The 15592-nt window shown below is 38.4% G+C and overlaps 1 protein-coding gene across 1 annotated transcript; it reads right to left on the minus strand.

Moving 5' to 3' along the window:
- Positions 1 to 145: 145 nt before the first annotated feature.
- Positions 146 to 14996, minus strand: LOC141336608 (uncharacterized). The gene is made up of 2 exons (XM_073842307.1): positions 14762 to 14996; positions 146 to 3630 (listed from the first exon to the last, which is right to left on the minus strand). Exons 1-2 carry the CDS (start codon positions 14931 to 14933, stop codon positions 2525 to 2527), a joined length of 1278 nt encoding a protein of 425 aa, XP_073698408.1. The 5' UTR covers positions 14934 to 14996; the 3' UTR covers positions 146 to 2524.
- Between the last annotated feature and the right edge of the window lie 596 nt (positions 14997 to 15592).

A 15592-nucleotide genomic window follows, 5' to 3' on the forward strand; every position in this document is an offset into this window, starting at 1 on the left:
CCTTGTCCCATAAATCAATTCCTAATACAATCCTTTAGGAATGGCTGCAAAAAATAATTATAACAGCCTTCGACAAAGCCGCAATGTTGGTGGTAGAAGAGAGAAAGTAACTGATGTGTACAAATTAAATCAATGCACACTGATGTTGAAATGCTAACAGTTTCCTTTATTGTGCTTCAATCAAAAAACAAATACAAAATGTGAAGTTCTTAAATCGTAGACAGAGCAAACACATTGTCTATCGTCCATATTATTCTTTGCACATTTATGCATTAAAGGTGCAATGTGTAATATTTAAGATGATCTCTAGACAGAAATGCAATATAGTATACATAACTATGTTTTCAGGGGTGTATAAAGACCTTACTTAATGAACCATTATGTTTTTATTACCTTATAATTATCAGTTTATATCTACATACACCGCGGGTCCCCTCACATGGAAGTTGCCGTATTGTTTCTACAGCAGCCCTAAACCAGGGGTCCCCAAACTAAGGCCCGGGGGCCGGATGCGGCCCGCCCCCACATTTGGACTGCCCCTCTGAACAATGCCAGAGACATATTTTGAAAATGTAATTTTAAATATGTTTTACTAATATCATGTCGGTATTTGATAATAAAGGTTGGCTTTCAAACTAAAATTTCCCTTAGTTATTAACATAGCCTAATTATTTGTTAAATTCACCAACAGAATGGTACATTCAACATAATGTGTCATTGTGATTGAACAGGTGATGCAAGAGGCAGCTAGAAAATACAGAGTGATGACAAAATGACTCAATTGCATTTGAGGAATTTGACGTGTGATTCAAAAAACACAGTGGACCAACACCAGCAGATGACATTGCACCCCAAATTATCACAGACTGTGGAAACGTAACACTGGACTTCAGTGTTTTTGATTTCCAAATGAAATACAAAACTTGCTCTCATCTGAAAAGAAGACTTTGGACCACTGGGCAACAGTCCATTTATTCTTTTCCTTATCCCAGGTAAGATGCCTCTGATGTCTGTGGTTCAGTAGTGGCTTAACAAAAGGAATACGACAACTGTAGCCAAATTCCTTGATATGTCTGTCTGTGGTGGCTCTTGATGCCTTGACCCCAGCCTCAGTCCATTCCTTGTGAAGTTCACCCGAATTCTTGAATTGATTTTGCTTGACAAGCCTCTCAAGGCTGCGTTTCTCTCGGTTGGTGTTTTTCTTCTACACTTTTTCCTTCCACTCAACTTTCTGTTAAAATGCTTGGATACAGCACTCTGTGAACAGCCAGCTTCTTTGGCAATGAATGTTTGTGGCTTACCCTTCTTGTGAAGGGTGTCAATGATTGTCTTCTGGACAACTGTCAGATCAGCAGTCTTCCCCATGATTGTGTAGCCTATTAGTGAACCAAACTGAGAAACCATTTTGACAGCTTGACGGAAACCTTTGCAGGTGTTTTGAGTTGACTAGCTGATTGGAATGTCACCATATTCGAATTGGTGGGTTTTTGTTAAATGTGAGCCAAATCATCAAAATTAAAAAAGACTTAAACTACTTTGGTCTGTGTGCATTAAATTTATTTAATACACAAGTTTCACAATTTGAGTTGAATTACTGAAATAAATTAACTTTTCCATGACATTCTACTTTGAGATGCACCTGTATATCTTTTGAAAAAAAAAATTGGTCTGTGTGGTGCATAACAAAACAAACTATTCTAGCATTAAAAGGTATAGAAAAATACAGGTAAAATCATAAAAAAATAATAATACTAATAGTAGTCAGTCCGGCCCATGAAATTTTCTTTTATAAACCGACCTGGCCCCCCATTAAAGAAATGAAAATTATGTGGCCCTCTCAGAAAAAAGTTTGGGGAACCCTGCCCTAAACGGACAAACTGCTCTACAGATCGCGTTTCATCACTGTTGTTCTAGCGGAAAAACACTGACACAATGATGAACATGTAACTGTAATATTCACAATAACACCATTTTATTGAATTATTAAGTAAATATAATTCCTTAATTTACATTTTAAAAGAAACCTAATTACTCTTTGCTGTCTAAAACAACGACATCTTAATCCCGTGTGGGCCACCATAGCTTCTGTAAAGGGAGGGGTGAGCGGTGGACGGGAGCCGCTGGTTGCAATTCACAATCTCACCACTAGATGCCGCAAAAATCTACACACTGCACCTTTAACCTCAGTCCAATACAATATTGCTAGTTGACATGGTAAAGTGTACCATGGACAAAACACATTGGTTTAAAATTTAAATTAGAATTTCTATAATTGTAAGAGCCCTATATAGGATTCTTATTGAAATCCTTTAGGATTGTTTTGACGAGAATATTTTGCAGATTCTGAAAGGGGGATGTAAACTTTTGACCTCAGCTGTAGCTGTGCTTTCAACAATGTGGTTGCAGAGAAACAAAGAGGTGTGTATGTTTTTAAAGTAATTTACAACAGCTTTGATTGTGGCCAATCAAAATCAAGGACCGGAACTGTCCTTTCTAGACATTTTAGTTTGAAACTCTGTCCATGTTAAGGGGATCTGCTAGGCTTCTCTTTATTGTGAATTTTAATGTGCCTGTCAAGGCTTCCTTTTTGACTGAAACTCTTTCCACACTGTTTGCATGTGTAAGGCTTCTCTCCAGTGTGAACTCTCATGTGTCTGTTAAGGCATCTTTTTAGAGTGAAACTCTTTCCACACTGTTGGCATGTGTAAGGCTTCTCTCCAATGTGAAATCTCATGTGTCTGTTAAGGTTTTCTTTTTCAGTGAAACTCTTTCCACACTGTTTGCATGAGTAAGGTTTCTCTCCAGTGTGAAATCTCATATGTCTGTTAAGGTTTCCTTTATCATTGAAACTCTTTCCACACTCTTTGCATGAGTAAGGCTTCTCTCCAGTGTGAAATCTCATGTGCCTGTTAAGGTTTCCTTTATCAGTGAAACTCTTTGCACACCGGAGGCATGAGTAAGGCTTCTCTCCAGTGTGAAATCTCATGTGTCTGTTAAGGTTTTCTTTTTCAGTGAAACTCTTTGCACACTGTTTGCATGTGTAAGGCTTCTCTCCAGTGTGAAATCTCATGTGTCTGTTAAGGTTTCCCTTATCAGTGAAACTCTTTCCACACTCTTTGCATGAGTAAGGCTTCTCTCCAGTGTGAAATATCGTGTGTCTGTTAAGGCTTACTTTTTCAGTGAAACTCTTTCCACACTGTTTGCATGTGTAAGGCTTCTCTCCAGTGTGAAATCTCATGTGTCTGTTAAGGTTTCCTTTATCACTGAAACTCTTTCCACACTGTTTGCATGTGTAAGGCTTCTCTCCAGTATGAAATCTCATGTGTCTGTTAAGGCTTCCTTTTTCAGTGAAACTCTTTCCACACTGTTTGCATGAGTGAGGCTTCTCTCCAGTGTGAATTCTCATGTGACTTTTAAGGTGTCCTTGTTTTTTGAAACTCTTTCCACACTGACAGCAAGTGAAAATACTCATAGTTTCTGTATTTTGAGCACTTTTTTGTTTAGAATTCTTTTCAAACTCTAAAGAACAAAAAGATTTTTCTCCAGATTCGAAATTATGAAGATTCTCAAACTGATCTTTCTCTTCAGTTTCATTCAGTTCTTCTCTCTCCTCTTTCAGTGCTGTTAGGTCTAAGGTGGAAAAACAAAGAGATAAAAGTTAACCCCAATTTAATGGCACAAAGCAGTTAACATCACAACATGTAGATAAGTAATGCATGTGCGCTAGATCCTACACCAGGGTCTCCAAACCTGATCCTGGTCGGCCGGTACACTACAGAGATTAAGTTGGCTGTTGTACAATTAATTACATCTAGAAAATCTATATAGACTGATCTCAATTATTATATAACATTTTTTTTAGTCTCCTTTTAGTTAAAATTTTTATGTCTCCTAGGCGACGATCAACGAGATGGAGACAACAATATTTGATTTCTCACTCATAGTGGCAAAATGTACGACTTGTAGGTTTACTGGAGGATATTGAAGAAAAGAACCCAAGGGAGAATGTGTCTAACCTGCTTTCCGAGATTCTTGGCGATTGCCTAGCAGAACCACCCGAGCTGGATCATGTCCAGCACAGTCTCCAGCCTAAACCTTGTGCAGATGAAACCCCACGGCCGTTGATAATCAGATTTCACTGATACATCATTAAGGAAACTGTCATGAGATAATCTAAATCCCAAAAGGACATTTCCTACAAACGCCACAAGATCAAGATGTTCGAAGACTTCAGCATAGACTTGGTGAGGACACGAGCAGTGTTTAACAAGATCAAGAGCCTACTTTACAAGCAAGGAGTACGATTTGGAATGCTGTACACGGCTCACCTCAGAGTGAGCTATAATGTCGCGGAACGGTGTAGAAAATACTTTTTCTAAATGCTTATACTTTTTCTTTTATACTTTTAAATTTGTCTTTTGGATGTTCTGTGCTTATGAGAAGACGAAATGTTCTGTGCTTATGAAAATACAAAGTGTACACTATGTAACAGAATCTGTTTAGTAAAATGTGTGCGTGTAGTTGCGAACTCTCTACATTTATGTCATTTCTGAGAAACCTTTGTTTACAGGCACGTAGGAGAAAAGAAGCCCTGCAAAAGTAGTAGCAATTTGAAGGTCACTTTAGACTAGACTTTTGGTCACTCTAAGAAGAAGAATGGGATGGGGCTGTATTGTCTTTTCTGTGCAGGAGCGGTTGGCGATAACAGGCCCTGATTGGAGGAGAATGGTTGAACGATATCAGGAGGAGAGACCTGCAGATCAAGAATATAAATACTTGCATTTAGTTTTGTGAGACATTCTGGATTGCCCAGATGTCAGATTTGATATTGGCTGTTCTGTAATCCTGAGCTCAGCACTCTTTGACTTTACCATTAAATTGATTTTAACTTTGATTTTAACGCGGACTCGAACTGTTTTATTTAAAGGGCGAATAAACGGACTGGGGGGAAGTAGGTATTCTTAGAATACCGGAAACTTCCAACAACGGATCTTTGATTCTTCTGAGGCAGTGGAGTCGTTTTCTCAGAAGAACTTTCCTAACTAACTTTGGCAATAATGGACTAATGTGCATTTCCATTAGAGTTGAGCCGGATACTCGGCTGAAACGAGTATCCGGCACGGATAAAGCACTTTTGCCGAGTACGAGTATCATACGAGTAATACGAGTCAATATCTGTGCTCGAATTGAATAAAAAATTCTCATTGGGAAGTTTACTGTGTCTGCGTTCTGTGATAGACTAATCACAGCGCCCCTCCACTACACACATACAGATTTAAGGGCCGTTCACATGTAGCGTCTTTTGCGTGCTCAAATTCGTTATTTTAATGGAATAATAATGGAAGCGTCGTGGTGCGACGCGCTCGTTTTTTCCAGGCGCGTCCGCGCCGCATCGAGATAAAAACAAATCAACTTTTCAGAATGCAGCAAGCGCACCGAAGCTTGGAGCTAGAGCGCAGCTGATGGTTGCTTAGAAACGGCAGATGCTTCCGGAGCGCAAGCGCCCGAGCGCTTTGTTGATAAGTAAGAAAGCGGCGCGCCTAGCGTTTTCCACGCGTTTTTAGGCGCGACATGTGAACGGTCCCACTCTGCTCACACACACGCACAGAACTCTGAGAAGAGAAGAGAACAGCGCGCTCTCTCTCGTTCTGTCCCTCAGTCACTCAGGTTTGCGGGGTTTTTTTCCGTTAACGTTTAGGGTTTCTTCAGCTTCAGGTTTGTATTTTACTTTGGTTTGTTTGTAGTACTACCAGTAGAATTTTGGTAAACGTGGGGTTTGTTGTTCAGACGTGGTGCTTGGTAAAAGAGACTCGCATCTCTGCCTGTCTGAGAATTTTTTTCCTTTTTTAAACCGTCAATTGGCTCTGACCAGTTTTTTTTTTACTTCACGCACTGAGTGTCTGACACTTTCTTTTTTGTATTTCATAAATAAAAAAATAAATAAAAAAAGGAAGTAGTGGTATTACAAACTAATTAGTTACACACACACTCTCTCTCTCTCTCTCTCTCCCTCTCTCTGCCGTTCATCTGAGTTTTTTTTTTTTTTAAACCTTCTGCTGGTTCGAAGTAGTGGTATAAAAAAAACTATATTACAAATGAATTAGCTACAAACACACACACACACACACACACACACACATAAATACCTGGTGTGAAAAAAAAGAACCAAATAAATAAAAAAATCACACTGCTCAAGGTTAAAAAAAGAAAGTTATGTTGAAATGAAAACTCGTTCATTACATTTTACTTCATAATTGCAACCGCATGTTTTGTATTCATTGTTGCAAAACTTGTTCTGTATATAGTTCGTTTGTTATCATGATCAAAACCACTGATCTGAAGCTCAATGCTGATGCTGTCATGTAAATAGTTTTCTAATCAGCAATAAATATAACAATTTCTGATCAACCCATATAAATTGCATGCTTAAAATAACATACCGGTTAAAGCCCCGCCCATTTCAAGACAACATGACCAACTTCCAGGTTAAATCCCACCCACTTCCGGGTTAGGCCCCGCCCACTCCGAGTACAGATAGAGATACAGATAATTCATATGGTTAACAGATACAGATACAGATAATGCTGTACTCGCTCATCCCTAATTTCCATGATGAGCAGGTGAATTCTGCAGGTTTAAACTGGCGGTAAATAAGATGGCTTTATACTGGGCCGTCAGTTAACGTCCAATATACGTAGACTTTTGAATGTAATCTTTACTCTAGGGCTGGGCGATATGGCTGAAAACTATATCACGATATCAGTGTTTCATATCGGTCGATATCGATAATTATTGATATTTTTATGACCCATTTAAAATAAGGACCAGGAGAAAAATATATTACACTCAAGCATTTTTATTTTAAACTTAACCTGCCTCTGATCATAATCCCCTCAGTTATTAAGACAGAAATGTCAACAACCATGGAAAACTCAAATAATTAAAATGTAAACATAAGTCTAAAGTCACAATATACACTTAATTATCTCTTAATCCTCAATTCAAACCCCATTCATTGTCGATAAAGTGAATGGTTTAGGTAATGTGTGGCCCAGAAGTACGGCTTGACCACAGGTCAGAGGTTGTTGCAAAGTACTTGGCTGATAATATTTATTTCTGCACAGATTGCTGGTTGCCAGTAGCCAACATTACTTCTTTCCCGGTACTTTAGCCTATACTTTGTGTAATAACAAAAATATTTATTTAAGTGAAAAAATAAGTCCAAAACTTTCAACATTTTGAACAATAGGGCCTAACAATCTTTTTTTTTTTTTTTTCAGAAATTCTTGTTTTAATTTTTCTGATAATCAAATGAAAGCAAAATCACAGATTTATTTTTAAAAATAAAAATAAACAGAGCTTTACTGTTAAAATTAATACATAGAAGAAAAATTATATTCAGTTAAAAAAAGGTTTAATAATAATAGTATTTTTTCAACAATTAAGTGGTGACTCTTTATTTTATTTTTTATCATATATATTGTTTTATGTAAATTATTTAAATGTGAACATATAAACACCTACATTATACTGTACAAAGTAATACAAGACTAATATGGTTCTGTCACATTTTAAACCGTACTTTTATTTTGACAGGTTGCCTTGAAGTTTCAGTGTGTAATACAGTATGAATGATGCTAGTTTCACTAATGAAACGGTAAAATTTATAAAAAGTGACACTCACAGCAGCTTTGGAGATTTTTGTCTGTTCATGTGAGATGCAAAGGCCAAAAATTAGCGGGAGCGTCACGTGTGCAGTATGCGTGTAGTGAAAATAAAACGCGTCTCCTCCATTCATACATATAGAGCATAGAGATATAGAGGCAAACGGGAACATGCAGGATTCATATTGAAACGGTCTTTTTGCATTTCAGTTTTCACAGACACTAGTCCATATCGCGATCTGAATTAATTAACAGACCAACTTTTGATTTATTGGTCCAAAAATCGACGAATTCCGCGGCATTCCGCCCTATAGTAAAGTCCGTTTTTATGAATGGAGTCCGCGATCCCGTCTGTGAGGAGACATTGTAAACGCGCGATCATGTAGAGACAGAAATCACATGCCGTCGTGTAAATAAGATAAATAACATAAGGCTATTTAGTTTGTTTAATACAACAACATGGACCCATTCTGTAGGAAAGATAACCTTAACTTCTATTGTGGTCTGGCGCTATGAACTGAACGTTAAAGGGGGGCTGGGCGGGCCGACGAAGAATACAAAATATCGAACGTTTTATCGAACACATTTTATATTGATATCGATCTCTTGTCTATCGCGATATATATCGTTATCGTTTTATCGCCCAGCCCTACTTTACTCCATCCCGGTTTTCAAGACCAGAAATGGTTATCTCTCTCGATGCAGAGAAGGTCTTTGACCTGGTGGAGTGAGATTACTTATTCATGGTTTTACAAAAATCTGGATTCGGATCTAAATTCATCTCATTGATTCGTTAACTATATTCCACTCACTCAGCTTGCGTGAAAACAAACTCTGAAAATTACCCTTATTTCTCGCTTTCTCGTGGCACCCGTCAAGGGGCGCTGCGCATGCGGCGACTAGCAGCAGAGTTTGAAAGCACGTGGGAACGTTTGTGCTTTTTGTGTTTGATTTAATGTTTATTATAAGTTGGTCAGTTTGGAAAAGTTGTAGTTAAAACGTAAATTGATAAGCCATACTCCTACGGAAACGGAACGCGAAGATGGAGTTGTTGGTTATAATTACAACGTGGATTGCACTGCTTATCCTATGCCTTCACATAACACCTGTGAGATCTACCGCAAAGCTCCAGTATAGCCGCAAATTCTTGCTTCAGTGGCATCGGCCTTATTATGTTCAATATCCAGTGGATTATATAAGATCGCAACATTTTTGGAGCGATAACGGCTTTATGGAGAGCATTACTAGGAACAATGATGAATCAAAAACTTGGAAGCCGCGAAAGAGAGGAAAGAAGGGTGGTGCGCGCCAGAGACTGAGGAAACAGCGTCTCAGAAGGATTCCCTTGCCCACTGTAGTAATGGCAAATGTGCAGTACCTAAGGAACAAAATTGACGAACTGCAAGCCACTGTACATGTTCACCATGCATTCAGAGAGGCCTGTATTTTGGCCCTTACAGAGACTTGGCTAAAATCTCAAGATAGCGATTCGGTTTTAACTGTAAATCGCTTTGGGACTCCTCTGCGAACGGATCGTGATCCAGTGATTACAGGTAAAATCCAAGGTGAAATGAAAGGTGGTGCCAGTAATATTAAAAATAAAATATTCAGTAAAAGTAAGAGAGACATTGTGCACCCAAGACATTGAACTGCTTTCTGTGTCTTTACGGCCTTTTTACTTGCCTCGAGAATTTCCTCAAATATTTGTTACAGTGGTGTATATTCACCCGAAGGCAAACGAGGCTAAAGTGAAGGAGATTATTGAACGTACTGTTTCAAAGTTGCAAAATGTTTCCCCTGATGCTCCCAACTTTATTATGGGGGACTTTAATCATTGCTCGTTGAAACACTCTCTGCGAAATTTTCAACAGTATGTTACTTGTGCAACACGATTTAACAAGACTTTGGACTTGTGTTATGGTTCTGTTAGAGGGGCATACAAGTCTATTAGTAATCCACCTTTGGGACTGCCTGATCATAATGTTGTACTTTTAATTCCTGTGTATAAAACAGTTTTAAAAAGGTATAGGGCTGAAAACAAGTCTATTAAGGAATGGTCTGCAGATTCTTCTTTAGCTCTGCAAGGATGTTTTGAATGTACGAATTGGGAGGTTTTTGAGAATTCATGTTCTGATATTGATGAATTAACAGATGTGGTAAGCAGTTATATAAATTTTTGTGAGGATATGCTTGTCCCTCAAAAAATTGTACAAACATTCGCTAATACAAAGCCATGGATAACTAAATCTATAAAGTCCCTTATAATTGAAAGAGATAAGGCATTTCATGCAGGTGACTTAGAAAAAAAGTATGATTTGCAAAAACAAATAAAGTATGAAATCAGGAGAGCCAAAGCTAGATATAAGGAGAACGTTGAGGGAGATTTAAGAAGTAATAGACTTGGCTCTGCCTGGGAGAGTATGCATACTGTAACTGGATCTAAGAGTAAAAGAAATGCCCCTATAAAATTAGTGGGCTATCAATCCGACATACAGTTGGCACAAGAATTGAATATGTTTTATACTAGATTTGATAAGGAGGATTTTATTACTGAAATGAATGTGCTTAGAAACAAGATTGTGGGTAATATGGATTATACATTTTTTAATCAGCAGGATGTCATAGATGCTTTTAAAAAGAGTAGATAACATTGGAGGACGTTTACTTAAAACATGTGCGGAGCAGTTGTGTCCGTTTTTTTATAATATATTCCAAAAGTCGCTTTACTTTCAAAAAATCCCTAAGTTGTGGAAGGAAGCTATAGTGGTGCCTGTAGGGAAGAGAAGTTATCCTAAGACTCTAAATGATTTTCGACCTGTTTCTTTGACATCATTGGTAATGAAATGTTTTGAGAAATTTGTCAGGGATGAACTTTTATTGAAAACTCAAAACCTTTTAGATCCGTTGCAGTTTGCTTACCAGGCCAGAAGGGGAGTTGAGGATGCCTCATGCTTTATATTTTATATACCAACAATTGTGTAAGTAAAGACACTGATAGGTTCATTTAAAAATTTGCAGATGATACTTTTATTGTTAGCCTGCTGACTAAGGAAGAAAAATGTCATGGGTCAGTGGTGAATGATTTTATGACAAGGTGTGACAGTGCTTTTTTTACAAGTAATCGTGGAAAGGACAAGAGATATGGTAATTGATTTTAGATCTAGTTCCTCAACCTACTAGCTTGAAGGGTAAAATTGTGGAATGGGCTAGTAGTTATAAGTATCTTGGTCTTATTATTGATAATAGATTGCATTTTGATACTCATGTTGAGGCACTATGCAAGAAAGGCCAGCAACTGTTACACTGTCTTCGGAGGCTTTCTACATTTAATATTTGTAGGACTCTTATGACCATGTATTATAAATCTTATATTGAATCTGTACTTTGCTTCTCTATATGCTGTTGGTTCGGAAATGTAAATGTTAAACACCGGAATTCATTGAATGCCATTGTTAAGCAAGGTAGTAAGATTATTGGTATTAAGCAGACTGGGTTATTAGACAGCTTTGAACGGGCTGTTTTAAGAAAGCTAAAGCTATTCTTGCAGATTGTACTCATCCACTGTTCCATGAGTTTAAAATGCTTCCTTCGGGCATACGTTATAGTATGCCTAAACATAAAAACAATCGGTATGGACACTCTTTTATTCCTACGGCTGTAAGGCTTTTAAATTTGTAAGATGTTAGAGAATTGTGTTGTTATTTGTACTTTGTGTTTTTGTATGATTTTTTTCAACTTTTATGCTGCACCAATAATTGCCCTCTGGGCTTATAATGAACTTGAACCTCTCACCTCTCCTTTTTGCTTTGGCTATAGAGCCTCTCTCTATAACCTTAAAATCGTCTTCTGTGTTTTCATATATTTGTAGAGGGGGAACTTACAGATGGTGTGTTCATCCCTGCCAACGCTTCATTGTTGGTAGGGATACACACAGTCTTTTTGTGGTCTGCTTGAGAGCGGAGCATGCACAGTCAGCCCTCGAGGGATGAACGTCTTCTGCTGCGTCTGCATTTGATTAGTTGTGGACTACGGTCAGAGCGTACTTCGCCAATGGCATTCCCTATAGCGTTCGACGCAGCGTATCATTCCCTCAGGGAACCAGGGTTACATACGTAACCTGAGACGTTCCCTGAGATAGAGAACGATCATCCTCTAGGGGGCGCTATGGGGAACAACGTTATCTCTATCCTAGGTAGCAGATGGTCAAAAGGTATCTGAGATGATACCTGAGTGTAGTTGGGCCAAAGGAGACCAGGGTTTTAAATCAACTCAAAAACGGAAACAACGTCTAGCACATAACTTATAACATACAGGACTTTTAGAAAAGTGCACAAACACTTGCTATGCACTTATCATCCTTGCAGATTTTAGAAAGTGCCCAGAGACTAGTGTGCACACTTACCATAACATGGATTTGAAAAAGGTGTGCCAGAGAGGTCACACTCGACAGGGTTCCAGATGCTTGTCACATGACGGTAAATACTAGGGTCAACCCTCACTGTGAGGGGAGCAATGCTGCACTCAATCAGCATAGGCAGTTTGCAATTTGCTAATCGACTGACGGTATTGCCATGGAGCTAGACGTGACCATCTTTCTAATAGTGGACATAGAGGAGGACAGGCCCTTAACCCAGAGAGACAGGGAGGAACTCCTGACCCGTCAAGAGGTGGCACTCTGTAAGTGACCTTTCTGCAGAATGAGGAGCATGACATCATCCAGGCCCATCATCCAGGCTTGAGAAGTGGGAATCAACCTGGACATCAGAAAGGACAGGCTCCTAACCCTGAGGGACAGGGAGGAAAACCTAGGGCAGCCGTGGCCTAATGGTTAGAGAGTCGGACTTGTAACCCAAAGGTTGCAGGTTCGAGTCTCAGGTCCGGCAGGGATTGTAGGTGGGGGGAGTGAATGTACAGCACTCTCTCCACCCTCAATACCACGACTGAGGTGAGTCCCTTGAGCAAGGCACCGATCCCCCATCTGCTCCCCGTGCGCCGCAGCAATGGCTGCCCACTGCTCCGGGTGTGTGTTCACGGTGTGTGTGTGTTCACTACTGTGTGTGTGCACACTACTGTGTGTGTGCACTTGGATGGGTTAAATGCAGAGCACAAATTCCTTGTATGGGTCACCATACTTGGCCTCACTTCACCCCCTTTCCTTTCCTTTCCTTTCCTAAGAGATGGCTCTGTATGAGGGACCTTTCCCGATAGAGCACGCCCTATCCATCAACCCTTCGCTCATATAGATGCATAGAAACGGCAATCTCCCCTGCCCTCAGAATGAAGGGGGTACTTCCAAGGGAATTAGCCTTACCAGAGTGCCCCCTAGAGGATGCGATTCGAACTCGAGAGGGAACTATGTAGTAAATATGCCAGATAAGTATGTAGCGCTGTAATTCTGCCACAGAGATACACTTAAAAACAGAAAGGACAATTTTGACTATACGCATAAACCTTGCATGCGGTATACTTATTTAAAAAATATATATATATATATTAATGTGTTTACGTTACTTAATAAAAAGACAATCATTGAGTACTTGTTCATGTTTTTGTTACGCCATGTAGCATTGTCTGACTAGAGGCGTTGACTGATGACATTATTAAAAAAAAACAATAACTCACACAACATGTTTCTGTATTGAAGAGAGTTTCTTAAATTAGTCTCTATGTACAGTCTGTTTTTAAAATTTTAAAACAAAAAGGTTATTTCAATTGTATGCGGATTAATTTAGATGTAGCTTTAGTGTCCACTGGCTGTTTTATTTGCTTATCAAATGTGACCCTGGGCCACAAAACCAGTCTTAAGTCACTGGGGTATATTTGTAACAATAGCCAAAAATACATTGTATGGGTCAAAATTATTGATTTTTCTTTTATGCCAAAAATCATTAGGAAATTAAGTAAAGATCATGTTCCATGAAGATTTCTTTGTACAATTCCTACTATAGTTATATCAAAATGTACTTTTTGATTAGTAATATGCATTGTTAAGAACTTAATTTGGAGAACTTTAAAGGTGATTTTCTCAGTATTAACATTTTTTTGCACTCTCAGATTCCAGATTTGAAATAGATGTATCTGGGCCAAATATTGTCCTATCCTAACAAACCATATGTAAATAGAAAGCTTATTAATGAGCTTGTACATGATGTATACATCTCAGTTTTGTAAAATTTAACCTTATGACTGATTTTGTGGTCCAGGGTCACAAATAGCTTTAAATGTACAAATGTAGACACCATGCAGTAGCCAAATGTAATCACTCCCATTTCAAGATTTGCTTTGTGCATTAGGGATGGTTTGATACGGTTCTCGGACGAATTCCAAATGGAAGTGATCATCCCTATCACCTTTGTGGGGAGACTAAGCAAATCTGCTTAGTGCTGACAGACACGGGTGTGTTTGACTTGAAGCAGCGCTGCACACACGACACACCGATCGGTGTATGACATCAGAGCAACACAAGAGTTATTATAACGAGAATATGGAACCATCAGCTGTCAAGCGCTTTCGCAGTAATTTGATGTCATAAACGGATCGGTGGCTGCAGCGCCGCTTCAAGTCGAACACACCCGCGTCTGTCAGCACTAAGCAGATTCGCTTAGTTATGCTAACAATAAAAAGACATAATATAATGAAGAAATAACATCGCTCCCTTGGCCAAGTGCATTGCAAACGACTATATTATGACCTGCACGTGCCTTAAGTCCCTCCACATATGAGATAGGGATGATCACTTCCATTTGGAATTTGTCAGAGAACCGAACGGTACTGATACATTTATCGAACCATCCCTATTGTGCATAATAAGTAATTTTCTTAGATACTTTTGCATAATTAGCCTAAGTGCTAGAAATCAATGGTTTAATACTAGAATCAGATATTAGGTTTTAATGTTACTAATTCCATTTTATCGTTACAAATTAAATGCATGATCTCATAATAACAAATGGCCAATGTGAAATCAGGATATTCTCAGCTGCACTTGAAGACAGTGTTAGTATGATCTCAACACTTCTGTTAAATGTCTCAATATTTTAACACCTGTGTGACATTATTCATAAATATTCATTTCAGGTTTGAGAATGAAAACCAACCTGTTTGTTCCTCAGTATCTTCATGCTTGACTCTGAATGTTTCTTCAATCTTCATGTCTTCACTCTCCTCTTCAATAAACTCCATCTTTGTTTGTTCCTCAGTATCTTCATGTTTGACTCTGAATGTTTCTTCAATCTTCATGTCTTCACTCTCCTCTTTAATAAATGCCATCTTTATGATAGTGTGTAATGTGAATCTCAGTTGCTCCTCCAGTTTTTCTGTGTTTGAACACTTTGTCCTGTTTAAGATGTGAACAATTAACAGAAAGAAAATCAATGCAAACTAAATCTCTGTGTACATCTCAATCAGATTTTGCTATTTCACTGAAAGGGTGTGGGTGCGAGTGAAAGTTAATGGCCTGATTATTGCTCAACACTGAAATTTTACCAATTAATAATAACTGAACACAGAAAATAAAAGAAAATAAAAGAAATTACACAGTTACCATTTAGTTTTTAATTAAGATTAAGTATAGTGATTAAATTGCGTTTAATATATTACATTTAGACATAGAAAACTGCTATTGTTTGTGAAAGATCATTAGACATGTTTGTTGTTCTTTCTTGTTGTATTTCCAGTGTTTTGAGCACCAGATGTCGACAGTGTGCGGTGATTCGAGCGATTTAAAAGTGAATCATTTGTGAAGCGATTGATTCAGTTGAACTGGAGTTTTGAAAAGATTCGTTTCTCCATCACTGAATAAATCCGTGTTTATCATCTGATTCACTAAATACGGACCGAAATGAGACGCACCTCTTCTGTTACTCGTGTAACATAATGATCAATTACCCTTACAACGTTTGTAAAAACTATAAAGCAGACTGACCGCG

The sequence above is a fragment of the Garra rufa genome, chromosome 6 (assembly GCF_049309525.1).
Source record: "Garra rufa chromosome 6, GarRuf1.0, whole genome shotgun sequence".
Classification (NCBI taxonomy): domain Eukaryota; kingdom Metazoa; phylum Chordata; class Actinopteri; order Cypriniformes; family Cyprinidae; genus Garra; species Garra rufa.